General features: G+C 43.4%; 1 protein-coding gene across 1 annotated transcript; it reads left to right on the top strand.

The window, feature by feature from the left end:
* The first annotated feature begins 547 nt into the window (after positions 1 to 547).
* LOC139648301 (collagen alpha-1(XXVIII) chain-like) lies at positions 548 to 26111 on the top strand. Its single transcript, XM_071524377.1, has 36 exons — positions 548 to 803; positions 931 to 1097; positions 2219 to 2793; positions 5112 to 5132; positions 5231 to 5293; positions 6160 to 6213; positions 6359 to 6403; positions 7211 to 7237; positions 7739 to 7783; positions 8121 to 8165; positions 8327 to 8380; positions 9818 to 9886; positions 10007 to 10075; positions 10224 to 10292; positions 13353 to 13421; positions 14534 to 14602; positions 14939 to 15007; positions 15085 to 15153; positions 15255 to 15326; positions 15455 to 15523; positions 15689 to 15760; positions 15970 to 16038; positions 16472 to 16540; positions 17131 to 17199; positions 17573 to 17641; positions 18255 to 18323; positions 19578 to 19646; positions 19829 to 19897; positions 20031 to 20111; positions 20705 to 20740; positions 20837 to 20873; positions 21069 to 21626; positions 21987 to 22267; positions 22766 to 22961; positions 24382 to 24576; positions 24773 to 26111. Exons 2-36 carry the CDS (start codon positions 947 to 949, stop codon positions 24778 to 24780), a joined length of 3651 nt encoding a protein of 1216 aa, XP_071380478.1. The 5' UTR covers positions 548 to 803; positions 931 to 946; the 3' UTR covers positions 24781 to 26111.
* The last annotated feature ends 974 nt before the right edge of the window (positions 26112 to 27085 follow it).

The raw sequence follows: 27085 nt of genomic DNA, 5'->3' as shown, positions 1-27085 counted from the left end.
CGTCCCCATCCAGCTATCTGGATTGTTCTGAGGGTGAGGCATCCGGAAACCTTTACCATGCAGCACAACAAAAAGATACTTCAGGTAAAACTGGAGCTCGCCCAAGTTCCCTGCAAGATTAGAATATAAGCTACCAGGCACCAAACAAGAACTGACATGACGTACTTGATTTCAACCAGTTGTCCTAGTGAAAAAGACAAATCAGTGTTACAGCCTGGGGCTCTCCTTTCTTCTCCTGTTTTAAATCGTAAAGCTAACAACATAGAAATTACATTCCTTAAAAAAAAAAAAAAAGAAAAGAAAAGAAAAGAAAAAACACCTATTGCTCTGTTATAACGTAGTTCCACCCTCTACTTTTGCACAGCCCAGCACCTTGATGAAGGATTTCTGGAGTGTGTGTAGCTGTCTCCCTGGCCATCCCTCCCACCCCCCTCCCTAAAATGGGAGTGAGTGAGTTTGAAAGAGGGCTGGTCCTTCCTTCATTTATTGTGCCTTAGGATGGCTTGAATTTGAGCTAACTCAGGGAGTCTAATGTGAGCCAGAATACAGTCCAAACCATTGGCAACTCGCTGCTGCTGCTGCTGCTGCTCTTGCTGGAGTCCCTGAATGGTACCTACTTGGCCTGCAAGACTCAACACTAAGACCCGGCGCAGGAGGAGGACGCACAACTTGATGCTCAGGACGTGGATACCTTAGTCTGAACACAGAATCTCTACCTTTTCCCTCCTGCACGTTCTTTCTGAATCTTTTTGCTGCAACACAGAGCTGAGCACGTTGGAGACCTGAGTCAGCAGCGCTGCATCGTGAGTTATGCATGTTTGATGGCTTCAGTTTCAATCCTGCATGCTTGTTACAGCTTGTTATATGAGCGTGTGTGAGTGTTTGTCAAGGTATTAAAATGCACTCTCTCTTTTTCCTCCTCTCTGTCAGGCCAGTAGTGGCGGTGATGTCCCCCTCACTGCCGTGGTTGTTGCTCCTGTGTGGACTTCAGGGTCTCTGGGCACAGGACTATGATGAAGACTATGAGGAAGAGGTGGTGAGCACCAAAAGGAAGAGCAAACTATATACAAAAAATACCATATCCCAAAATGCCAAAGGTAAGTCTAAGGTAGCTGCCCTATAACCGATATTTGGAGATGTTGTGTGACATTGCTCACATTTCCCATTATGGGGACATCAAAGAATCAGTTTGTCGGTTCTGACTAAATCTCTTCATATACATTAAGTTTTGGTGAGGTAAAGTTGTGTGGAAGTTGTGGCACGTGTTTCATTTAGTTAGTGGAAAAGTCTTCATCACTGGAAAAAAAAAAAGGTGCTGCTACAGGTAAAAAAAAAAAAATGCAACGTGATACTCAACAAGGACATTGCTGGAGGATGTAATCCACTTAGATTGATCATATCTCCCAGGTTTTTCAGAGCCATCCATCTCCTGTGTGACCGTTTTGTGCTCTGTTACCCAAATGTTTTATTCGCCGAGAATTCTGTTTCCCCAGGCACATTCTCGCTATGACATATTTCTGTGAAGATTAATGTGATTTATCCTCAGCCTATATTAGATCCGTGCCCTCCCTCCACTGCTGAAGGTTGGTGCAGCGAGTTAAGTTACTGTTATTCCTGTGCAAAATTAGATGTCAGATTCATGAACTTCAGTCCAGGCCCAACTGCAGGTTGATCAATAAATCACCATAACCTATTTTTAAACGTAAACCTTTACTGTCTCCCAGACTCATCCAGGTTTGTTTGTCTTTTTTTGTCCATCTAAGCCACAGAGTAGTTTAGTGCCTGACTCATGAAAACCCTCTTTATATTTAGCTGGACATGAAAATAATGACCGATAATCGTTGCTCTGGAAAGGTCTTGCACCCAGCCTGGCAACAGCCGAGGGCATGTCGTTAACTTTTGTAGTGTGTGTAGTCTGGTGCTTTGACACAGTCTGGATCTCTGCCTAGCTACTTGTGTACCACCCAACAACAGCTAATGTCTATGATAAAACGCTATGCTTGTTTCTCTTTGCTCTGAGCAGTTACTGATGAGGAATCTAGTAATCTGAGCCAATATGAGATGTGCACCAGCCAAAGCTTCCAGTGTTTAGATTCACGCACCAAACCTGACCATGACCGTTGGTAATGCTTGTTTGGTAAAGGATAATGCTTAAAAGTTATTACTTAATATCTAATACTTATATCAATTTTAACATCTAACTCGTCTTTCTGCTCAGCGCTCATTGATGAAGACTGCGGTTTGGAGCTAGCCTTCCTGATCGACAGCTCAGAGAGCGCCAAGGACAACCATGCCCAGGAGAAGCGCTTCGCCTCGGACGTGATGGACCAGCTGCAGGGCCTCCGGCTGCAGACCGGCCGCGGCCTCAGCTCACGTGCCGCCCTGCTCCAGTACAGCAGCCATGTCATCATCGAGCAGACCTTCAAACAGTGGAGGGGCGCCGAGGACTTCAAGGCCCGAATCGCACCCATCGTCTACATCGGTCACGGCACCTACACCACCTACGCCATCACCAACCTGACCCGCATCTACCTGGAGGAGTCGGGTCCCAGCAGCATCAAGGTGGCCATCCTGCTCTACGACGGCATATCCCACCCCAGGAACCCAGATATCTTTTCGGCTGTGGCGGACGCCAAGAACCAGGGCGTCCGTTTCTTCACCATCGGCATCACGCCTGAGGCCAACGAGCCCTCCAACATAGCCCAGCTGCGGCAAATTGCTAGCGCGCCGGCCTCGCGCTTCCTTCACAATCTGCAGGACAGAGCCATCGTGGACAAGGTCATCAAAGAGATTGTGAGTAAAAAATAAACTTTAAATTGTGTCAAGTTGTACGCATGCAGAAATGTAGGTGGTGAACTTAGTACTAAAGGTCCGTTCAGAGCCAGCTTTCCAGTTCTTCCAAGGTCTATGTGATCAACGGCCTCCACATGCCATCTGAAATGGACACGTGTCTACTGTAGCGTAATTCAAATGTGAGTAGGCTCCTCCCTGTTCATGAAAGTTCTATTTATTTGACAAATCAGGTTTTTTTTTTTCAGGAGGGCGGTATGATAGAACTCTTCTTCTGTATCTCATTTAAAAGAATCATAATTCCACTTGCAGGATTCTTGAAATGCTTGGAAATCACATGTTGGCTCCTGAAATGAATTTTGATTAAAGAGAGATCAAAGAGAATGAGTAAGCATACACAACATGCGTTTCCTGCTTAGACTTGCATGTAAGTTCTCTGCTAGTTGTTAAGTTCCCATTTGGCACTTAAGTACCTGTAACTTTTCTGAAATTGCATGCTTGACAATTGCTTATTACCGGCGGCCAAGAACTTATAACAGATGGAAGCTTTAAAAATGCCAAAAAGCAGACAGACTTGAGCCAAATGAATCAAATATTAATGATTTTGACTTCAGTGCAAGCCAACAAGCACTTCCTCTGTGCTGTCTTTTCACACCACCCACTGCTATGATTTCTTTATTGCATCCCTGATGTACACCTGCTACCTGCTCCCATAGTAACAGGCGTAGCCTCTGCTGTCACCACACAAACAATAACTGCAAAATGAAAATCACTGTGAGATCCACAAATGTCAGTTTTTGACTGGCCTCTGGTGCTGTTTAGGGGCTTTCTGTGAAACACTTTGTCTCTATTTTCAATTGTTTATCTGGACTTGAGTGATTGGGGTTATTTTCATACATCCTTGGTGCATTTCCACTAAGATAATTAGAACATGTGTTGCACAGCAACATCCTGAGACACAACCAGACTTTTTTAGATCTGTTGACTATAACATCTGCTCCACATTAAAACTCTCTGTGGAAAAATCGGGTGCAGTAGAAGGAACCTAGTAAGATCATGCATGCACGCTACATCGTTCCACCAGCTCCTTGCACACCGCTCCACTGTTGACACAGGTGGTACACATCCAGATGTGATAAAGAAAACTTGCTGTATAGATATATAACACCAACACCAAAGCGCTGACTTGATTACCCGGACTCCCGTTGCATTTAGCCTGACAGGCTGCATTCTGGTGGCATGCAAGCGCCCAATAGCAGCCAGTCTACAATGAGACTTTCATCCCTTGCTGCCCCGGTACAGGCAGCATCTGTATGTCATAAGCATGTACGTCTGTCCCAGCTGAGGGCCTGCCTTTTATCTCTGGTATGCCTCCGTCTCTGGGTTTGACTCCTTACAATAAGAATGAACAGACTGTCTGTGGTGGCTTCAGACAGCCCATCCTCCCTCCCCTCCCCAGCACAAAGGAAATATACCCTAAATGCTTAGAGAGGCTATTCTGTGTTTAATCTCAGTGGAATTTCGACCATTCCCCCTTGTATAGAGAATGCGGCCGGCTTTCATGTTGAGAGCAAAGCAATCCGCGGGGGTGAAAAACAGGGCTCCGGCTAGATGTGAGTGTCTGTTACAAGAGGAAGTTGAGGGTGTGAGTCCATCAAAGCCCCACTCCCAGGATCAGGTGGAGGAGGTTGAAGGCCATTTGACAAATGGAGCCCTGGCCAAGAGCGAGAGAGCTTAAATGGGTGTTTGAATAGCAGGTGTTTGCGGTTCCCTTGGGGTCCCTCGCTGTAACTGCGAAGCGATTAAAAGAAGACCTTAGCATTTTGCATTTGGATCTCTTAATTCACCTCGCCAAGCCTGTTTTCAATCTACAGGTGAAAGGTAATAGATCTCTCCTGGTGATATATGGTCACAAACTATGACTGCACTGCAAAAAACATCCATCTTAACAAGTCATTTAATCTCATATTCAGCCAACAAGGTGAGATAACTCCACTTGTTTCCAATGCAGTTTCTCTTGTTTCAGGAATTTTTCTAGAAATGAGTGTCAGTATCTTGAACACTTGATTCTACAGTCTTGAAACAAATTGATTTACATTGGAAACAAGTGAAATGATCTATGATTTTTTCCACTTATTTTAAGAAAATTACAATTTTAGGACTCAATAATAGACTAAATTACTTGTTAAGATGGAGATTTTTTCCAATGTAACAGCACACACACATTGCAAGACCTTCATCATCCCCATGCAATGTTTTGAGCAACTTCTTTGAGCATTTGACAGCAATGTTGACTTTCTTCTCTGTTTCTCGCTCCACAGACCGAGCTGGCAGATGAGGGGGTAAGTCTCGGCTCTGCGGCCTTTTTCACACATTTCTTGGCGTGAGGTGTCTCTGAGCGGCCCGTCTGAGTCCCTCTGTTACTCCCTTGTGTCTCTAGTGTTCCCTGGCCCAGAGCAAGTGTGCGTGCGAGAAGGGCGAGCGGGGACCCGGCGGCCCGGCCGTAAGTATCCCCCCTACCCAGCTTCAGGCCCGCTCAGCTGCACTCAATAAGATCGCATCTCTCTTTGAAAGCCACATGTATTCTTCTGATGCCCCTACCAGACAATTACTCCCAAAATGGCTCCTTTGAAGCACTGTAGAGTACAGCGCAAACCGACAAAGGCGCCCTTGATACTAACAGGGTAGATAATTGCAGGGTTTTTGGGGAGGGGGGGGTTAGTAAATCGTGCGGTTTGTGAAGCTGTATTTCCCTGGAGCAGTGAGAGTAGAATGCCTCACATTCCTCCCCCAGTTTATTGTGAACAGGCCTAAACAGATATTTTACATGGGAAATCAGTGTAATCGCGTCTCTTGAAAGAATTCGGTCACTTGGGATTGTCTGAGGACACGAGCGTGCTAGCTACGATGTCACATGCAGCGGAGCCTTCGCCTGCCAGCGCCATGTTGCGATGAGAGCCCTTCCTTTATTACACGAGGAACGTCAGCCACAATTGGCCACAGCGGTTTTGCTTTGATGTATTTTGCACAGGATGAAACAGAGTAATTACCCCCATAAACCTAATGCGCCAAACAAAAGCTGTTTCTCACATCACAGACAGCCGGCAGACACTGACAAAGATATGTAGAGACAGAGAGAGAGAGAGAGAGAGAGAGAGAGAGAGAGAGAGAGAGAGAGAGGGAGATAGAGAGATAGACAGAGAGAGAAATACTTGAAAGAAGAAGCACATGCACAGTCCACAACACTCATGCGAAACACACACATACACACACACACAACTTGCTGCCTCTGACTCATCCATACTCAGACCTAACTTCCTTTATCCATGATGCAATTCACACATGTTGCTTCCGAAATCTTGGCTACAGGGCAAGAAGGGTCGTCCAGGAGAGGATGGAAGCCCCGGTCTGAAAGGACAAAAGGTACTGCCCGCTCCTTTAATCTTTACAATAATTTTTCTGTTATGCATCTGATATGCATTATACAAACCCACCAGCAATGTTTGATGTGGTACTTTACTCTTATATACTGTATATCCTGGTCATAATAAACTCACCTTTTCCTCAGGGTGAGAGCGGGCTCAGTGGACTTCCAGGTCGAGAAGGAGCAGAGGTGAGCAAATTGATTTCTATCTTGTAGAGGTAAGACCAAGTCAATTTTGCTCGAGTCCCAAGTCAGTCTCAAGTCTTGAGGCACAAGTCTCAACTCAAGTCCCAAGTCTAAATGTAGATTACCAAGTCAAGTCCAATTCAAGTCCATGTCATTAATGTCAAGCCTCAAGTCTAAATGTAGATTACCAAGTCAAGTCCAAGTCAAGTCCATGTCATTAATGTCAAGTCTCAAGTCTAAATGTAGAACAGCAAGTCAAGTCAGAACAAATCAAGAGTCCAGTATCAGTTTAATATCTTAAAGAAAACTAAATATCTAGGACTTTTCAATGCAATATGCTTTTAATAGGATAAAAACTTGGTAAGAGTATCATGAGTTTGATTTCTATAATCAGTTTCATCTTCAATAAATTCAATCATTCCATACAAATTCAGAAAACAACTTTCAATCTAAGTCATTTACACAAGCACAAGGTCTTTTGTCAAGACTTCAGAAACCAAAGTCATCAAAGTACAAGTCAAAGTCAAGTCCCAAGTCACCAGAACCCAAGCCAAGTCTCGACCAATTCAAATTGTGACTCAAGTCTGACTCGAGTTCAAGTCATGTGACTCGAGTCTGCACCTCTGCTATCTTGTGAAAAAGCTAATGTTGAATGATACTTATCGATGAGGTTACCAAGTTCATAAAGTTTTCCCGATTGGTGCCAACTCACAAGTGAAAAGAGAGAGGCCTTGTTCTGTGGTCTGTGTGGCAATGTTTTGTTTGTGGTCTGTCTCCTCTTGTTTTACCGAGTCTCTGTTTTGTACACAGGGGAAGTCTGGCTACAAAGGAGAGAAGGTATTGTATGGATCCTACTGTAAAGCCTATCAGTGTTTCCCTATGTTTTGTTAAAGTATGGGGTTCTCACGGTCTTGGGAAATCTGGAAAAGGCAGAGAAATTGGAGAATTATGTTTTCCAGACGTGATAAAGTAAAACAATGCATATCCAGAAAAGCTTTGTGAATATCATGGCATTTCTTTTCAGCTGTTTTAATGTCAAGCCTGTCTGCAGGTATCTCTAGTTACCTTTGAAGGAATAGAATCCAAAATGTCTTGATTGCATAAGTCCCAGGTCAGAGTTGTTGCAAGCCAACACAAGACCTGGGATTATTAAAATCCATTATTCAATGTCAAAAAGTAACACTTGAACACAGACATTGACTCCTATCGGTCTTGTAAATTGCACTATATATCATGAAATCGTTGTGGAAAAATCATGGAATTTGATGAGTAAGATGGACCCTGAAAGTATCATGTAAAGACGAAACGCTTAACTACTGTCTTTTTTATTTTTTACAGGGAGAGAGAGGGGAATGTGGCACACCTGGAATTAAGGGAGACCGAGTACGTTGCCCTTTCATATTCTAATAACTTAAAACCATGTTCAGTTTTTATTTTCTGTTGCAATAAGATTATCATTGTTACGGTTTTTCTGGAGGAAGTTTATCTGCCTTTTTATTGGTGAAATAGAAGTTTCCAGTTTTTATAAGCTGATAGAAATTTTATTTTAGCCTTATGGTAATCACCCACTGGAGTTCATACTCTCGTTTTATTTCCACACTATTACTGATTCTAACACAACCACAGTAAAATGAAAGTATTCAATATGGATGACTATGGACAGACAGAGCGGTCTGTGAATTTTAGGCCTCGTCGGTGACCAACCTTTATTCTTTCCCAGGGTCCTGAGGGTCCAGTCGGCACCAGAGGAAACCGAGGAGTGCAGGTGAGTTCTACCAATACATTTGTCTTTATTTCATATCATCAATAAAACATTGCCATCCACCTCTCTACGATGTCATGTTAATAGACTGTCTGATCCTTGGTAACCTACAATAAATTACTGTGCCATTTTGTAATACTCGTCTGTATTTATTCACAATTCAGGGTTTGCCTGGTCCACTTGGTGACATTGGACCTGAAGGTCCTATGGGTAAAAAAGTAAGTATTCCTCACTCTTTATACTTTTGAAATTACTGCATTCATGGTTCTAAAAACTCTGAGACCTCTGGCAACTGTTTAAGAACAAAAGGAAGCTGAGAAAGAAGTAAATTCAATTTTCTCCTCTGACCAGTTCCTCCTTTATGTGCGAATGAATTCACTGTGCCAGACATTGGCCTTTCCCCTTCTCCGGTCCAAATGCATTGATCAAAGGTGACCCTCAGTCTCAAAACCAGATGCATAACTGAGGGATGCTGTGTTTTTGGGTGGATGCATAAAGTCTTTCTCCAGTGCACTGGGTCTGGTTCAAATTAAGTCTCTTTCATAGCTGTAGTAAAGAGTGTCCATGTCAATGGATTTATCAACACAAAGAAAAGGTAGAACTTGTTACCTGAGGAGTGGCAGAGGTGAAAAATGAAATGTTGCTGTGGAGAATACATATAACATATCCAAGTTTTTTATCCTTTCCAGAAGGGAAACGTTCTGTTCTCTCAGACGATCAAACATTACACTCACGGAGCTGACATTTGAAATGCATTTAGATTAAATCAATTTATCATGGGCATAAATAACTTCACAAATGTCAAGTAGCCTTACACCTGACACACTGATCAGGTGACCATACATCTGGCCGCGTATGCATTGAATAATCATAGTACTTGTGAATTATTGTCCATCGCCGCTCGAACATTTGAAACCCCTCTGAAGGACATCATCTGTTATTACCTTGTCAGCCTATTTGTCTGTTCCCCCATGTTATAGCTGCCAATTCTGCCATGAGCCCACACTCCCCACCAAGTGTTCCCTCCTTAATTATTTTGGAAGAATGTTCTTGTCGATTGTCTGACTGTCATCCTATATCAACTGAATGGCAGACTAATGTCTGGCTTTAAACATTGTCCCAACTTGCCTGAAAAGGCAAAGAAAAAAAAAAAAACAGTACCGGTATGCACCCACGAACAAGTCCACGCCCTCTTTAGCACCTAGTGTCCTCCTGCTGCACACCGCGGCCATGATTTACGGCTGCTATGTGAATAAGTGCATTCTTTACCAATAAAGTCTTGACTTTATTGGACTTTATTGGAACCCCCCCCCCCAAAGTACATGCCTGGACCCCTCGAAAGGAACTGAGTAGTAGAGGCGTTAGGGGAAGGAAAAACAGAAACAGACACAAACACAGTGTGTGTGTGTGTGTGTGTGTGTGTGAGAGAGAGAGAGAGAGAGACAGAGAGAGAGAAGAGTAAGAGGAACTAGATAAGAGGAAATCAAAGAGAGTTCTGGTCTTGGTCATCAGAATAAATGGCTCTGTTGAAGTCGGATCAGGTCCAAATGGAGCCTTGGACCCAGGAATCAGACTAATGAAGTGTGTTTTTTTTTTGCCTGTGTGTGTGCATGTGTGTGTATTCACGCGTGTCTGTCCCTGCCTGTCTTTTATAGGGGGAACGGGGACTTCCTGGGCCACCTGGAATCCAAGGGGAAACAGGGATCGGCCTTCCGGGACCCAAGGTGAACTCTACCACCCCGCTGTTTTGGAAAAATGAAGTCATGAGAACATAATTTTTCCACCTGCTGCTGCTGCTGTCTCATCCTCTCTCTCTCTCTCTCTCTCTCTCTCTCTCTCTACAGGGAGACATCGGTTTCCAGGGGCGAGCGGGGCCTCCGGGAGCTCCGGGGCTCGGGGAACCTGGACCACCAGTGAGTACGAAAGCCGAGCCAGCACACACACCGAGGGGTTCCACCCACTCCGTTAACACCCCGTTAACAGCACGACATGAAAGGTTACGCATACAACTTTCTGTGTTCCTCCAAGGGTGCGTCATTAACAGCTATTTGTCTCACTTAGGGGCCTCAAGGGCCACAGGGGATCCAAGGGGAGAAAGGACCCATAGGAGAGGGTCTCCCAGGACCGAAGGTGAGTTCGCGTTAGTGGCGGATTTTACGTCCCACGCTCTTGGGGCTCACAGTTTTTCCGGGTAAGATCATACACTCTAGCTAAAAGCTTTGAACCCTCTTGACCCCATTTCATGCATTCATTTCCAATTCGCCTACCTACCCACTGACCTGCGTAAAAAGGCTCCGTCTGGCCTCCAGATCCCAGGATGTAATGACAGGAAATTGACGACATGTACAGTTAGAGGAGACGATAACACAACGCAGAAGTTCCATAAATTCACGTACTGTACAGTAATGCGGGACGGCTCTCATTACCTCATCCCGCGATCTGGTTCGCTGATCGTCTCCAGCAGAGGACGGTGGAGAACATGCCGGTGCAGAGTAGAGAGACAAAGCCTAAGATAATACAGGCAAATACCCAGGACACCTTGAGACATGACAGAGTGAGTCAGCCAGTGAAAGACGGCAAGGAAAGAATGAGTCCATCCCTGCGTCTGTGTCTTCTCAGGTTGGACGCACACACACATACATACAGGCATACATTCTCTCTCTGTCTCTCTCTCTCTACACACACTCACACAGGTGCACACACACACACACACACACACAGGATCAATCTGCAAAGACTAGACTTGTTCCCTGCTACAGCTCATCCCCTTAACATACTGCTAAACATGGACGATACAGTATTTTGCTTTTCTTCCCTTCCTTGACTTGAAAGAAGCATGACAACATACAAAGCATTGCATTCGTGGACAATGTAATGCTGGGATTTCACACACAGTAGGTGTCCTCATGCACTAAATAGTCACTGTTAATTTACCTCAGAGAGCGTAAAAACCAACACTGCCAGAGTTTATATGAGTCCACATCCATCAGAGTTAATTTTACACTTTTAATAGTTTTGAACAGCCACATCCATCAGAGTTAATTTAACACTTTCAGATATTTTTGAACAGCCGCCCCAGAGCCATATCAGCTCTATGAGTGGGAAAACGACTCTCCAATCAACACTTGTCAACTCTGAGTAATTGTCACTGGAAAATCAACACTCATTAACGCTGGAAATTTTGCTATGTAACATGGGAGCACTGGCTTTCCAATCGCAGGTGTAAATCAGACCTTTCATTGTTCTGATAAATCTAGATAAGCCCAGTTAAATTAAGTTAAGTTCATGGAATGCGTGGAAGTAATAAATGTAATCACTTTTGACTGTTTTGCAATAGCAGCAGAGGGGCCGCGATAACTGTAATTCACCTGAAATTCTTCATTTTTCCACTTCCCCGGATATTCATCCCATTTATCATTTGATGCCGTTCCTTGGAAAGGGTGACAGCTAGTTTCCACCCCTGAGTAGGGGGAGGAGGTGTATCTCCGACCGTTTGAGATTGGCCTCGAGGGTGCTCGTTTTTTCCTCAGCAGGAGATTGACCGCGGACTCACAGATGGCGGCCTCGTTCTGAGCGGCGTTCTTCACATGACAAGTCCCAACAAGCTCCAGATTCACAAGAGCTCAGCCACAATATCATCCTTTTCCACATCATTAGCACCTTGGCTTGTGTGCCAAAATGGCAGATCATGGTGTTATGACAATGAATCTACTTTATAATGCTGGTGCTGGTATGCAAGTATGGCGTCGCTGTGCTAATCAATGTACATCTGTGTCTCCGACTGTGTTTCCACTGTCCTTGGCCTCTGGAATACAGGAGACACAGGGGATTTTTCTCAGGGGAAATTTGACTTTTCAGCAGAATCATACAGCAAGACATTATGGCATACACTTACTTCCCAGTGTACTTAGTGTCAACTTGGATTACTGGTCTAATCCCTCACTGTTTATTCTCTTCTCCTTTTTGTGTGTTTTTAATACTTCAAGTCAAATTTGAACTCTTAATAACTTTACAGTGACTTTGAGAAGCTTTCTGCTGGTTTCTGTGGGTTCTGTGTCTAACAGTGCTGATTTGCTCACACTTGGTACCAAACCCACCCTGGTGAAACTGACTGAGAGTGACACTAAGCATGTCTCCCAGCATCTCAGCATCTGTCAGACTTATATCAACCCTTTGGTCTTGCTCAGAAACTCCCCCCCCCCCCCCCCCCCTTGGGTCCTGATGCAACATGCTAGTCTGAGATATATCAAAACCTCGAGGCGAGCATCGCATTTTGTTTTACATTCTTCCTTTTGTCCATCAGCGGTTACTGTCTCTGTAAACAGAGCTATCCTTCGTCAGCTCTAACCCCAGCCTGGCATGTAGACATCAACGTAAACAGAAATTAAAGCGGAATGTTTGGAAACGTCTACCCAAGCCTCAATCAGGAAGCCCACAGTTTGGATCCATTTGCCATGTGGCTGGTTGGTGGTCTGTCTATTCTGTCGAAGTTGGTAGTGTGTGGATTGCTGGTATCTCATGATTTTCTGTGAATGTGTCATCACCTTTAGCAGTGTTTATGAAAGAAACCGAGATAGCGTATCAGTGTCCTGCATGTAGGCACCTCTGGTCTTGCACCATCAGTGTTTTCATGTATTTGTTAAAGGGGAATACAATCCCATTTTAAGAATTCACACATGTTCCTCCTGTGCCCCAGGACAGTTCAGTCAATACTTGCACCACTCTTTACTAAGGCTAGAAACTGGAGAACTGACCCTTGAATTTGTGATGTCACTGGGATGTCAAATCTGGCACTGCTCCATAGACAGTGAATGGGGCAGTGACTTTGTTGACCCATAAGATTAAGAGTAAATTCTGGTTCATACCTTTTACCAATGCTGGAATATGGACCTCATTTTGATGTTACAACTCAATTTAACATCTTATGGTCCAGCCACAAAATCAGGTCAGTGGCCCATTCATTGTCAATGGAGCAGCCTCTGATTTTAAAGCCCAGTCATCAGTCACCAATTCAATGGTTTTCTGTCTGTTTTCTAGCTTTAGGACAAAGTGGTGCAAGTTCGCAAACACTGACTGAACTCTCCTGGAGCACATAAATAACAAAATGTGAATTCTTAAAAAGGGTGGCATTCCCCTTTAACTGATGTGTCAGGAGGCAAAAGGCATTAACTTCTCTGTCTGTCTTCACAGGGGGAGCGAGGCTTGGAGGGGCCGCGGGGGCCCAGAGGACAGCAAGGCGCCGGAATCAAAGGGGACAAGGTACAGTACACAGAGGCTGTAAATAAGATGACTGGCTGAAAGGCCTTCACACAAGCATGCAGATGAACCCAGACTCCTATTGTGAAGAAGGGCAAAGAGTGGGCAGAGCCACTGGCGACTGCTTTCAGCTAGGTGTTATATAGGAGGCCTCCCTGCACAGAGGTGATGAATCAGACTTAGGGGGATCAAGACTTAAGGGTTTGGGTTGAGGACTGTGGGAAAGTCAGCAAAATGAACACAACTCTGCACTGGTTGGCTACTCTCCATCCTCACTATCATCAAAAGACAAAAAGTCAGATGAGAGCCAACAATCATCGGTGTTCTTTTTTTACCTTTGAGTTTGTTTGCCAATCTTTTCGATCATCTTTTCGGTCACGAACACTGACAGCAAGATGACAAGGAGACAAATACTGTGCAACTTGGACTTGAGTTAAAGGCATTTTCAAGTTACATAATGAGTTAAAATGCATTTTCAAGTTACATAATTAGTCTTCAAAAACAACAACGACTGTCATTCGCATGATGTCACAGGAATAGGTGACGTTAGTGTTTAGGAATGAATTAAGTAATCCCAAATGAAGACTTAGTGTGTCTTTTAAAACTTAAAGCTAATAAGTAGTCTCAGCAGAGATGAGATTTGCATTTTATAGGGGGGTTCTTGGCATGGATCTTCCTGGCACTTTTACTGCAGCCTTGTGGTGAAATTCATCACAGTGATAATTGCGATGTGTTTGCGTGATAATGACAAATCAGTCAGCACTGAAGCTCGCTATTCTGGAGGAGTGTTGCAATTGCATCTTGCCCGCGGTGTTTATGTGTGTTAATGCAATAAAGTTGATGACGTTAATGTTGCATGTGACAGATGAAAAGACAGACAGTATGTCAAATTAGCAAAAGTCACTGAGGGAAAGAAAGAATGTAAAGACAGATTTTGCTACATGAATGTACTCATGCAATGCAATGCACTCTTTATGTATTCATTACTGAACAAACAGGAAATGTATAGGAGCATTGCAAAGACTAATTTGCTGTTGGGTGCTTTCCACATGTGATAAATCATGAAATGTGCTACTTGATATTTGAGTGTGATGTATTCTTATTTTTATCTGTAGGGGGACTTTGGCCCTCCAGGCCTCCCAGGGCCTCTTGGCCTCTCTGGGGTGGGAATACAGGGCGAAAAGGCAAGTGCATCATTAAAACACACTTCCCACTATTACTTTCACTGCCAAAACCATGACTGCTTTGCATATTAGGTTTTATTTCTCAGATGTGCAATGGCATGCCATTCTTTCTTAGTTGAAGGAGTAGTTATACGCACATCACGTAGGTGCAAGGCTATCAGAAGAACTGTGTCAATGAATAAAAGGAGTAACGCCTGCACACTTGCTCCATGCCACAAAAGTTTACTGTTGACAATGTTTCGATCCTCGAAACGTTGAATAAAAAGTATTTTGTGACAAACTGAAAACACTCAAGAATGGATCTCTTATTATTTCTCTATCTGTTTATCATTCCAGGGTATGGAAGGGCCTCGGGGGCCACCAGGGAGCAGAGGCCCCCCAGGAGAGGGCTTACTTGGGCCCAAGGTTCGTATGCACATGCTCGCAATGTCATTTAGTTTGAAGATGATGCCAAGTTCATGTTGTCATGTCGTCTCACACAGGGAGACCAAGGGTTGCCAGGAGAGGTTGGTGCCACAGGAGAGAGAGGGGCCGGCGAACCTGGAGCTAAAGTGGGTCAAATCCCTCCAGTGAAATCCATATCATCCATACTTTTACTGTGCTGAAAGTTCTCCATCCATGCTCTGACACAGAACCATTATTCTGTCCCCAGGGTGAGCCAGGAGCGTCGGGATTGGCTGGGTTGCCAGGTCTGCCAGGAGAGGACGGAGCCCCCGGGCAGAAGGTAGATTGACTTATCACCCATCCATGCACGGCTATTTACCTCAGTCTCACACCCCTAAAGATCTTCAAGAGGAATTCTGTCATTCATTGTGTGTGTGTGTGTGTGTGTGTGTGTGTGTGTGTCCACAGGGTGAGCCAGGTGCCGTAGGTCTGAGGGGGGCAGAGGGTGCTGCTGGAATCGGCACCCAGGGTGAGAAGGTAAAACGATTCCCCTACTTGAGTTCTGACCTCAGCTAATTTGTTTTATATTCCCTGGTTTCCCGTTTTGCATATCAGCCACTGGGCCTTCCATAATTGCCGCATCATTATAAGTTCAGTCACAGTCATCAGTTTAGTAATAGCATTCCCTGTGTGGCTTGTAAGGGCGACCAAGGCCAAAGGGGAATAAGAGGCTTGGCTGGTCCGCCTGGCATCGCTGGACCCTCGGGAGCGAAGGTGAGCTTTTAAATCATCGTTAGGCATGAAATAATACTATACTTTTTGGCACTGGGACATTATGCCTGTCATCAGAGCTCTGTTTTACTGGAAATAACTCTTTGACCTTGAGTCTATGGCCCTGCTGAAATACAATGAATGTATAAATGACGAGGAATGATGAGGAAAGATGAATTATGAGTTATTGATTTTGCTTTGACTTTAATCAGGGAGAACCAGGGACACCGGGCCGACTGGGTTTACCTGGTCTGCCGGGCCGTGGCATCATCGGACCCAAGGTACCTGCTCTCACTTCTGATAACACTGATAAAACTGTATGTTACCTAAACATCCATCTTAACAGGTCATCATTAATCAAGTATTGAGTAAAATCTTATTTTTCATAAAACAAGTGAAAAAAATCTGCCAATGGGGGTGAGATGTTTTCAGTTGTTTCCAATGCAGTTAAACTTGTTCCAAGAGCTTTCTCACATCAAGTGTTTTTCTTGATACTAGCAGAGTCATCTGCCTAATTGTTTCAAGATACTGACACTTGTTTCTAGAACATTCCTGAAACAATTGAAACTGCATTGGAAACAAGTGGAATTATGTCACCCCACTGGCAGCAATTTGCGCTTGTTTTACAGCGATGGTAATGTCACTATCATTAGGAACATTTGAAATTTGGTAGTAGCAGCATTAAAAATACCTAAAATCATGAATGTGTCCTAGGGTGATCTTGGCCCACCTGGTCCTTCCGGTCCAGTTGGGGAGACTGGCTACGGACTGCCTGGTCCAAAGGTAATACTCACTATAAACCTTTCTCAATAACAAAATGCATTACTTATGACTAAGCTTCATCCGTGTCTGGGAAGCCTGTCTGTACCATTAGTCATAACGCACATTTGAAGTCAGATTTTCACTTAACCAATGCAAGCACAGCATAACATCTGACTTGCCATGCGCCCTGCTGTATCTCCCGCCTGTTTGGGAAATCAATTATCAACTGAACGTATCATAGGCTATCTAGTGGCCCATGTGCAGGCCTTTTTTTAAAAAGATTGGATCAACATCATCGTCTATTGAATGTAAGAAGTGCTCTTGCTTTTGGGGTGATATTGGAGTTGGAATGCCATTTGTCAGCATCCAACAAAAACAGAGAAAATGTGAAAAAAAAAAATCTGCAGCAAAATCTCACCTAATTCTATAGCATGTTTGTAGGTTTGACATTCCCCTGTTTGCATGTATGGCACAGTGCCCAGGGAGTGAGTCGAAAGCACATGCGTCCACTTACATTCCGCTTTTCCTTCTTTTGAAAACCTTCCTGTAAATCACTTTGTATTCTTTGTATGAATGAGTTATTGGCTTATCTGTATCTGTGTGCTTTGTAGGGCGACCGTGGGGATTCGGGCCCTTCAGGTCCATTTGGTCCCAAAGGAGACGGATATCCCGGCCCCACGGTGAGGAACCGATTTCGACGCCGATACGCCCATCTGTCTGCCCATAAATCTGCACATTCACCCCATCCATCTATGCACTGCCACACATCTAGTCATCCGTCCATCTGTCTTTTGTCTTCCCCGTTCTATCCATCAATTCCATCCATCTATCCATCAGTTTTACATCTATCACCAAAAGTTACAGTAGTTCCTTTATTTTTCTTCAAAGACAGTGTGCAGCGCACTCCTCTGAGTATGTTTTGTTTTATTGAGACCGTAGGAAGGGGAAGAGGGAGACACAGTAGGAAAGGATTTGAATTTATAGCAGGAGGGGTACATGTGGTTCCAGAAGCAGGGTTTTACATGCTACACCTTCATGTCCCGTGTTGTTTAGGGCCCTCCTGGTCTGCCTGGGCTTCCAGGAGAACCCGGCCTGGAAGGAGTCGGCATCCCAGGACCAAAGGTGAGACCTTGGTTCTGTCAGACCAAGAATAATGTGTGTGAAGTAAGGCAATGTTGGCAGCAAATGAGAAAAAGATAAAGAAAGTGATGTTTTTACCTGTGTGTGAGTTTGTGCATGTGTTTGCGGACCAGTGTAGTTTTGCTTGTGTGCATGTGTGCGTGTGTGTGTGTGTGTGTGTGTGTGTGTGGATATGTACATTTATGCATTCTTATCTTAAGTTTATACTGCAAAAATGTCCATCTTAACAAGTCGTTTATTGTAATATTGAGTCTTAAAATCTTATTTTTTCTTAAAATAATTGAAAAAAACTGCCATTGTGGTGAGATAATTTCCTTTGTTTCCAATTCAAACCAACTTGATTAAAAAAAAAAATCTTGATCACTACACTGGTGTAGTGATCTGCCTTATTTCACTATATTGTTGAGATAAATGCATCTGCACTGGAAACAAGTGAAATTATCTCACTCCCTTGGCAGATTTGTTCATTTGTTGAAGGAAACAAATGAAAGGAAACCAGATTTTAAGACTCAATACTAAAGCTAATTTGTTTGATCAATTGCTATGTAGTATGTGAATGCATACATACATCTTCAGTTTGTTTCCATCTTTCCAGGGGGATATCGGTTTCCGTGGGTTGCCAGGTTTACCAGGACCTCCAGGTGAAGGCCTCCAAGGACCGCCGGTACCTCATAATTTTCGCATTTTAGATTACGTTCTGTTCAAACTTATGAAAGATTTGATTTTTGCGCTCTGTTTCTGCAACCACTAGTCAAGGACATCACTGTAATTTGTTTAGTTATGCAGAGAGCCTTCTGTAATTTTATTTGACATACAAGCAGATGGTTGTGATTGAGTCATATCCTCAGAAGAATTACGTCTCAGCTCTTGTCAGACAGTCTCAGATTAAAAAGTAGTGCTTCATCTTGTGTGTGCGAACATGCCCACCACAGGGGCCTTGTATTCAAAGGCTGCCAGTTACATGCATTTCATCTGTACAGGGCATTTATCATGATTTTCCCTACAGCACTTTGACACATCAGCACAGTGTGTGAATCTCCACAGACATATGTGTCTAATGAGAAGTGCTGGCCCAACAGGCCTAACCACCGCAACACCCAGCCCAGATGTCCTCAGACATCACATCCAGACTCCCTGCAGGCTTCTGACCAGTGTTGCTACAGGTCTGAGGGCTTCACGCATCACTGGGTGCGATTTATTTAAGGACTCCACTAAAACAGTCAAATGGTAAAACTGAGAAAGCAGGTCACATTTTGGATGGTTATTACTCCAGCCCTCGTCTATTTTGAGAAAATGGTGTTGCCAGAGATTCATGACTCAGTGTTTCAAAAATAGGAATAATCCTAAACTCAAAAATTATATTTCCAAGACAAAAGTCTCAAGATAGAAAACAAATATTTCATAGTGTGTCTCACTTTCATATATCAAAATCATATTCCATTTCTTATGCTTTCCATGTTAGATGGAGTAGATAAATTATAGATTATGATATATGGCTGCTCTGGCTTTGTTGTACTATAACATGCTCTTCTATTAGATTTTGGTCAATTTGACCCAGCGGCCATTTTGAATTACACCACACTCAGCGTGGCAAACTCTATCTGGAAGACTGTTATACAAAACTAGTGTTACTTCAACACAGACTGCAGATAGACCTAACAGTTAAATTAGCTAGCAATCTCAGGAGTAACTAGGCTTAGCCTAAAACTGTAATTGCTTGAATTTAGCAGGGAATTTAGCTAGCTTACTAGATTCCAAGAGTCTGCAGGTTTTCATTCCAACCAAACACTCACCTGATGTAGGCTACTTGCTCTACCGGGTAGTGTTTCCCAACCCAAGTGTTATGTAAGTTTAAAATGGCCGTTGTTGAAGTAAGGTCCATGCTAAGGCTATGCTTCCTTTATCCTCTGCACTGCAGGGTAACAGTGGACGACCTGGCCCACCAGGGCCAACAGGGCCTCCAGGACAAGGCATTCAGGGGCCAAAGGTAGGTTTGATTTGTTGTCCTTCCTGACTGTTGAGGAGATATGGATGTGTTTAGGGATATAGAGTATATCGGTACACCTATCTGTTTCTCTACATGCATTTGTATCAACATGGATTGCAGTCGGGTAAGAGAATGTGCACCCGTCTACCTTTCTCACCAACTGTATTGTGTGTTTGACTCAGGGTGAGCAGGGGTCCCAGGGCGTGACAGGGCCAAGGGGGCCACCTGGAGATGGCTTCCCTGGGGCTAAAGTGAGTCACCATGTTGTCTGTGGGCTTGTGTCTGTGTGTGTGTGTGTGTGTGTGTGTGTGTGTGTGTGTGTATGCCTGTATTATGCTGTGTTATGTTCTTATCGCTGACCTTTTGCCTTGCTGTGTGTGACAGGGTGACCGTGGCTCGGCGGGGGAGAGGGGGCTGAAGGGAATCAAAGGAGATATGGGTGACCCAGGAGTCAATGGGCAAGCTGTGAGTCATGCTAATGATGCTTTTTAGAAGTCCATGAATTATATACTACTGTGCGGAAGCCTATAAGGTTCCTACCTTCATGTTTCCAGGTCTATAAATGTTATGGAAAACGATCCATAGCAAAAAAAGATTCAGAAATCAAATAGAAATTGACTCATAATCATTCTCTAACGTCAGTCTTGGTTGCTGGTAGATCTACGTAGCTTTGAAGGAATACTGACCTGAAAAACACCTTTCCTGATTCCGGCATCATATTTGTAGCTGTCAAAAATAAAAGGCATAGGACAATTAAATCAACCACATTTGAGCATAGACGCTGGCAAATACTTGTCAGGGAAATGTGTGATGAAATAGTCATGGACACATGAAATGTAATTAGCAAAAATTTGCAGGAACTCTGCTGCTGTGTAATGTAGTTCATTGTACCTGTGACTTCACACCTCATTCATCCCTTGACTCATTCAATATCACCTTTTAAATAGCAATATGAAGATTCAGTATGAACTATCTTTATAGAAAGATTGCTCTCTAATTTAAGTCTCACTATACAAACTGATTAACAGCCACTTTCTTTTTTTGTTTTCTCATCTTAGGGCCGACCTGGGGTCAAAGGTGAAGCTGGCCTTACTGTAAGTCCTCCCACTTTAATATTCACTCTCACCTCAGTTACAGCGCTTGATCTTCTGTTTGTGCTCATACTGTGTGAATTTGTGTATTCATTTCAGAGGGAGGACATCATTCGAATGATCAAGGAGATTTGTGGTAAAACATCTTGTAATATTCAGTTTGTTTCAGTATTCATTTAACCTTACAAATGTTATAAGAGAAGCTTTAGTCAAGTTTCTGAATGTGAGCCACTCATATCTCATATCCTCATGTTATCTGTAAGTCATTAGAACAGATTCCACAGAGCGAACCAGGCATGATCTCACATATTGATGTGATCTTTTTTCCCAGGATGCGGTATCAAATGTAAGGAGCGGCCCATGGAGCTGGTGTTTGTCATCGACAGCTCGGAGAGCGTGGGCCCGGAGAACTTTGAGATCATCAAGGACTTTGTTATGGCCCTGGTGGACCGGGTCACGGTGGGCCGCAACGCCACCAGAATTGGCCTGGTGCTGTACAGCCTGGAGGTGAAGCTGGAGTTCAACCTGGCCCGCTACATGACCAAGCAGGACGTCAAGCAGGCCATCAGGAACATCCCCTACATGGGAGAGGGCACCTACACCGGGACGGCCATCCGCAAAGCCACGCAGGAGGCTTTCTACAGTTCCCGCATAGGAGTCAGCAAGGTGGCCATCGTGATCACGGACGGGCAGACGGACAAGCGGGAGCCGGTGAAGCTGGACATTGCGGTGCGGGAAGCGCACGCGGCCAATATTGAGATGTTCGCTCTGGGGATCGTGAATACATCAGACCCGACGCAGGCTGAGTTCCTGAGAGAGCTGAATCTGATCGCCTCTGACCCAGATAGCGAGCACATGTTCCTCATTGATGATTTCAACACCCTGCCAGGTGAGAGCGACAGGCCAGCTTTATGTCTTCAGGATCACTGATTCTTCTGTTGTGTTGCAATACACACTGTTTCAGTTCGCCTTCACTACATCTGCTTCAAATTCTTCTGCTAGTGAAAATTACTGGTTCCATATTGGTTGTTGTGGGAAACCCCCTGAACACCAAACTTGCATCTTGGAAATGTAGACCTAATGTCTGATGTTTCATAGACACAATATCTCACAGAGGCTAAAAATCACTGTACTTCTTTTCCTTAGTGCCTTTTGTCAGCTGATAGACATTCCTTTAAAGTAATGACCAATCTCTCTTCAGTCTATACTGTGGCTCTGAGTTTCCCCTCTCTGTGCCTCCCTCACTCAGCTCTTGAATCCAAGCTGGTCAGCCAGTTCTGCGAGGACGAGAACGGAGCCCTGATATACAACCGAGTCACCAACGGCTACAACGGCTACGGCAACAACGGCTATGGCAGCAACGGCAACAGGAATGTCATCAATGGCAACTATGCGGTCGGTGGCTACGGGTACCGGCCCACCAGCGAGCAGGAGATACATAACGGCCGTCAGACCGGCACCGGCACTCACAGTCAGGGCGGCAGAGGGGAAAGCACCCACCACAGCAGCAAAGGATCCAGTGCAGGACATGTATGGAACGTGCTTTATAACACTTCTTAAGCCAATGATTGGCCGGGCAAAATGTTGGGCAACTCTCATGGGCAATGGTGCTCACGGCATTGCCTGAACATTGTTGCTTTAAATACATTAGGAACATCTTCCTGTCAGGAAAAAATTTAATACATTTTCAAATATATAGTACTGCCCTTATAGTACTATAATATGACATATAAAAGACGAAGAAGGTGATGTGTGGCATAAATTGTTATATATTCTTATACCATGGCATAATATTACATAACTTCAAATGTCATAAAATAGAAAAGAGAAAGAAAATAGAAAGAAATTAAATAACCTCAGAGACACTCATATACACTTAAATAATAACCAAAAGTAATGATTATCACTTTGTGTATGACCACAAGTTCTAAACACAAGAGTGCAAAGGTACAAGTAGTTATTAATTATAAATATATATAATATATATATAAAAAAATAATCTTATTGTTTGCTGTTTTTCTGTCCTAGGGTCACCACCAGGGAGGAGGGCAGAACGTGCACGTCGAGACGTCAAACTGGGGAAGCGAACGTGGGGACACCTTTCACCGTAACACCTCATCAATCAGACCCGTCCAACCTGCTAGGGAAAGCTCTTCATCCTCCAACACAGGAGGCTCTTCCTCATCTTCATCATCTTCTACAAATATAACTACATCATCCTCAGGTACATCTGTACAGCATGTGCCTACACCAAGACCAGCTCTTCCCAAAGGTAGAGAACGTCTATTCTGTTCTATTCAATTCTATTCTATTGTATTCTGGTCTAGTTTATTATTGTCTATTCTTGTATATGTACAGTATATGAGTTAGGTAATTATACTTTATTGACCTCAAGAGGAAATTCTTTGTCACAGCCAGTGCATGCAGCACAACACAGTTACAAAACAGAACAGCGATCCACAACAAACAGTTTGACAGTAATTACAGAGGAACAGTATCAACAGAAGATGAAGATCAACAAGTGAAACATGTCGCCCCCACGAATGATGCAGTCCCCCCTCGGGCCAATCAGAAACAAGATGCATCATCCCTCCAAGTTTCATCAAAATTGGACCGCTGGTGTAGCAGTTATGGCCTTTCAAAGTTTGAAATTCTGACCTTTACTCATAGCATACTCATACTCATGCTATATCAGTCAGTTTTTTTTAAATGCCAGCACATGCCCAAATGCTTCATCCCTCCAAGTTTTGTCAAAATCAGACCAGTTGTGTCTGAGATAATACATTTGAGTTAAAAGTTTTAGGAATAACAGAATTATAGCACCACGATTTAATGGATTTGTGTAGCAAGTTTTGAGTCAGTCGGACTTACGGTGTGGAGTTATAGCCTTTCAAAGTTTTAAATCAAAGTCAAATCAAATGAAAGTTTGATCAAAGTCAGACCAATTGTCTCTGACATATCATGTTTGAGTTAAAAATTTTAATCTTTAATTATAGTGCCCTCATTAGGCCAGTCAGAGTAATTTGCATACACCACAACACGGTGTCAAAATGCATCGTCTCTCCAAGTTTTTCAAAATCAGACCAGTGGTGTCAGAGATATCAGCTGAGATATAGTCCATCACATTTGATGGACGGGCAGATTTGACCACATGGGCCCAACGTGGCATCAAGTTCCTGTCCAGTTTGTTGAGAGTGCGTACGCCAGAGGGAACAAAGCTTTTCTTCAACCTGGCCTTCCTATAAAAGCTGGGGGCCTGCGTCTTGCGACCAGAGGGGTGGAGAATGAAGCGGGGATGGACTATGATGGGCACTTTGTGACTGACGGCTTTAATAATGAGGTCATGTAGGTGAGGAGCGGGGAGGCCAATTATTTTTTATGCTGCTTGGATGATTTTAGTGAATCTGCTCCTGCTTGTGACTGAGAGCATGGGGAAGAAGCAGATGGCGCCCTGGAGGAGGACAGGTTGTGTTATATTGCGGTACAAAAGGAGGAGGAGGTGTGGTTGGATGGACAGGTTCTTAGAGGAGGAGGTGTAGTTGGGTGGACAGGTTCTTGAAGGAGGATGTGTGGTTGGATCTCTTGGATCTGCTGTAGCATTATTTTTCCCCTCATATGACGTTTTTCTCTCTCTCCTCCTCCAGAGTTTGTACCCTTGAACCCCCGCTGTGCCTTGGTCCTGGACCAGGGAACGTGTCGGGACTATAACATCCGCTGGTACTATGACAAGCAGGCCAATGCCTGCGCCCAGTTCTGGTACGGAGGCTGCAACGGCAACAATAACCGCTTTGACACGGAAGAAGAGTGCAAGAGGACGTGTGTGCTAGCCAGATCCACCGGTACACTCTCATAAAAAACATCATTCCTGTCATATTAATGTCATTTATGTCTATCACACATAGCCCGTCATGCAGCAAAGCTATTATATGCTTTGATTTTTTGCAATATCCTCAGCCGAAGAGAGGTCATAATAGTTTTATTGGTTCCGAATGTTCGAGAGTATTGACATTGTCATATGTTTCTCCTTTTTTATAGGAGGCTGAGCGAAGGCATCTGCCATACATCTGCTGTAGATCTCATTTCAAGGAGGGGGCAGCTAATACTGGCAATCTTTCATAGGGTTATGTAAAATTCTTTTGCATAATTCTCAGGCGTATACATGTACACTGTCAGAAACCACTGCATTCCAGTTCCTGTCTTGGTACCACAACTCTACAACGCACACACAGCACCAAACCATCCCCTCCTGTAGCACTTATTGTACTTATAAATTATCCTATTCTAATTGCAGCGACAGAGAGTCTGGCTTTGATAGATAGATACCGCCGGTGTGTGTCTTATTTTTACGCAATAGAAAGTAGATCAGCATCTAACGCAGAAGATATGCCATCACTCCTACTCAGGAATACAGATGAGCACTTGTACAGCCTGTTTCCAGCTCCCTGGGGTTTTTCAAAAGCGGTGGGACACGATGATCTGTGTCGATTTTTTTTTTTTTTTTTTGCTTTGCATATAAGTGTGTGAATGCTGCGAAGGGTTGTGAGAAAGTTGACTATTTGCTCAACATCGTGATCAATAAAACCTCTGGTGCCTCGTCAGTGTCAGCATCATGAATGGTATCAATCAGTCAATCAATGTCCCACAAAAAAACACACTGTACCCATTTTGTTCTACTATTTTCTACTCTCACTCCACTGTAGGCTATGTTTTTGTTTTACTGGGAAATAATGACATTGGTGTTTTTTACCTGTTTAAGTCCTTAAATATAATCATGAGAGCCGGTAACTCATCACAGAAATGAAGCCTCTCATCAAAGCTGTCACTTATATCAATAAAATATATTTTTCCTTATTTTTTTTTTATCAAAATGACTGATGCTCTGTAACTTCAAGGAATAGTTTTGTGCATTTGAATGTGTTTTTTTTATTTTTTAGATTTTATGAATGAAAATGTGATGTTTTGTGTTTACGTTGTTTCATCCTTTTTTTTTTTACCATAACTCATGAAACTGTATAAAGTTCATCTATTTGTCTAAGCTACATTACACAATATTGATGGACAGATGGCATACACACACACACACACACACACACACAGAGTTGCATACTGCCCTCTACTGGACATGCTCTTGTTACTAAAGTTGGAGCTATGATGAGGGCATTTGACACCATGATATGAGCAAAATTTTAAATTACTTCCATTGTTGAGCGACTGGTATGTCATTATGTAGTTGTACTGACTGTAAATCCATAAGTATTGTACATTGCAAGGTCAAGTGATGTTAAACATTTTTAATAAATCTAAACTGATACTGTATGTGTGCAAAATCATCATACTTACTGAAATATTGTACAAAAAAATGAATAAATACACATGTGAAAACCTGGTCTTTAGCAAAAGTTATTTCAAATTCGATGAAGTAATCGTCTGTGACATTGCAGGGAAGTGGCTGTGCTTTCTTACGCAGGATCCGCTCTCTCCTTGTGCTTAAATTACATGTTAGACACTCCTCGACAAGTGGCATAGTCTGATCTATCTTTAGTGCTGCCCACAGGAGAGCTGTTACCTAACTCTACACACTCCTCAACGCTTTATCAGGCCACAGAAATAAGGCTCAACAATGTAGGATCCTACTAGTCCAGTCACTTCAGCCTCCCTTAATTGTCCTTTTATACATTTTATATTAAAAACATCTGTGACTGTCAACCTGCTTAGATCATTTATCTTCCCGTATCTGATAATGAAACAAAGGAATATTTTGCCTGAGTGTTAAGAGTCCCTTGCTGATTGAGAGTAGAGAGTGTTTTACAGGGTTCATCTGCAGAGCAAGAGAGAACTACACCCCACCCCCAACACACACACACACACACACCCAAGCAGCTGATCTCACCCTGTTGAACAATAAACCCAACGGGGAAAAGGACGAGCCATGCTGATTGGTGGACAGAACTGTCTGTCTGCCTTTCACCTGTTTTACACGCAGCTGCTGCACCCAACACACCCAAACTTTTGTGATCCATTTATAGTACGACGTTTCCTCAATCTGACTTAAATAATGCAGCGCTGTGCTCACTGCCATCCATTTTGGTGACTTATTTCACTGTGGGTAATGTTTTCTAGGATTGGCTTAAATGAAAGACACTAAGTGATAAGATAAGATAAGATAAGATAAGAAGATAAGAAAAGATAAGAGAAGATAAGATAATAAAAATAAGATAAGATAAGATGAAACCTTATTGATCCATGTGGGGAAATAAGGTCATTGCAGCAGTAAAAGTAATAGGATTCAGCAGGGAAAGGGAAACAGAATATAAGCACATACATTGAATACACAAATAAGCAATAAGA

The sequence above is a fragment of the Centroberyx affinis genome, unplaced genomic scaffold (assembly GCF_046629955.1).
Source record: "Centroberyx affinis isolate AG114_WGS23_722 - 3 ecotype Tasmania unplaced genomic scaffold, CSIRO-AGI_Caff_v1 ptg001190l_1, whole genome shotgun sequence".
NCBI classification, from domain to species: domain Eukaryota; kingdom Metazoa; phylum Chordata; class Actinopteri; order Beryciformes; family Berycidae; genus Centroberyx; species Centroberyx affinis.
This window is presented reverse-complemented; position numbering and strand designations above follow the sequence as displayed.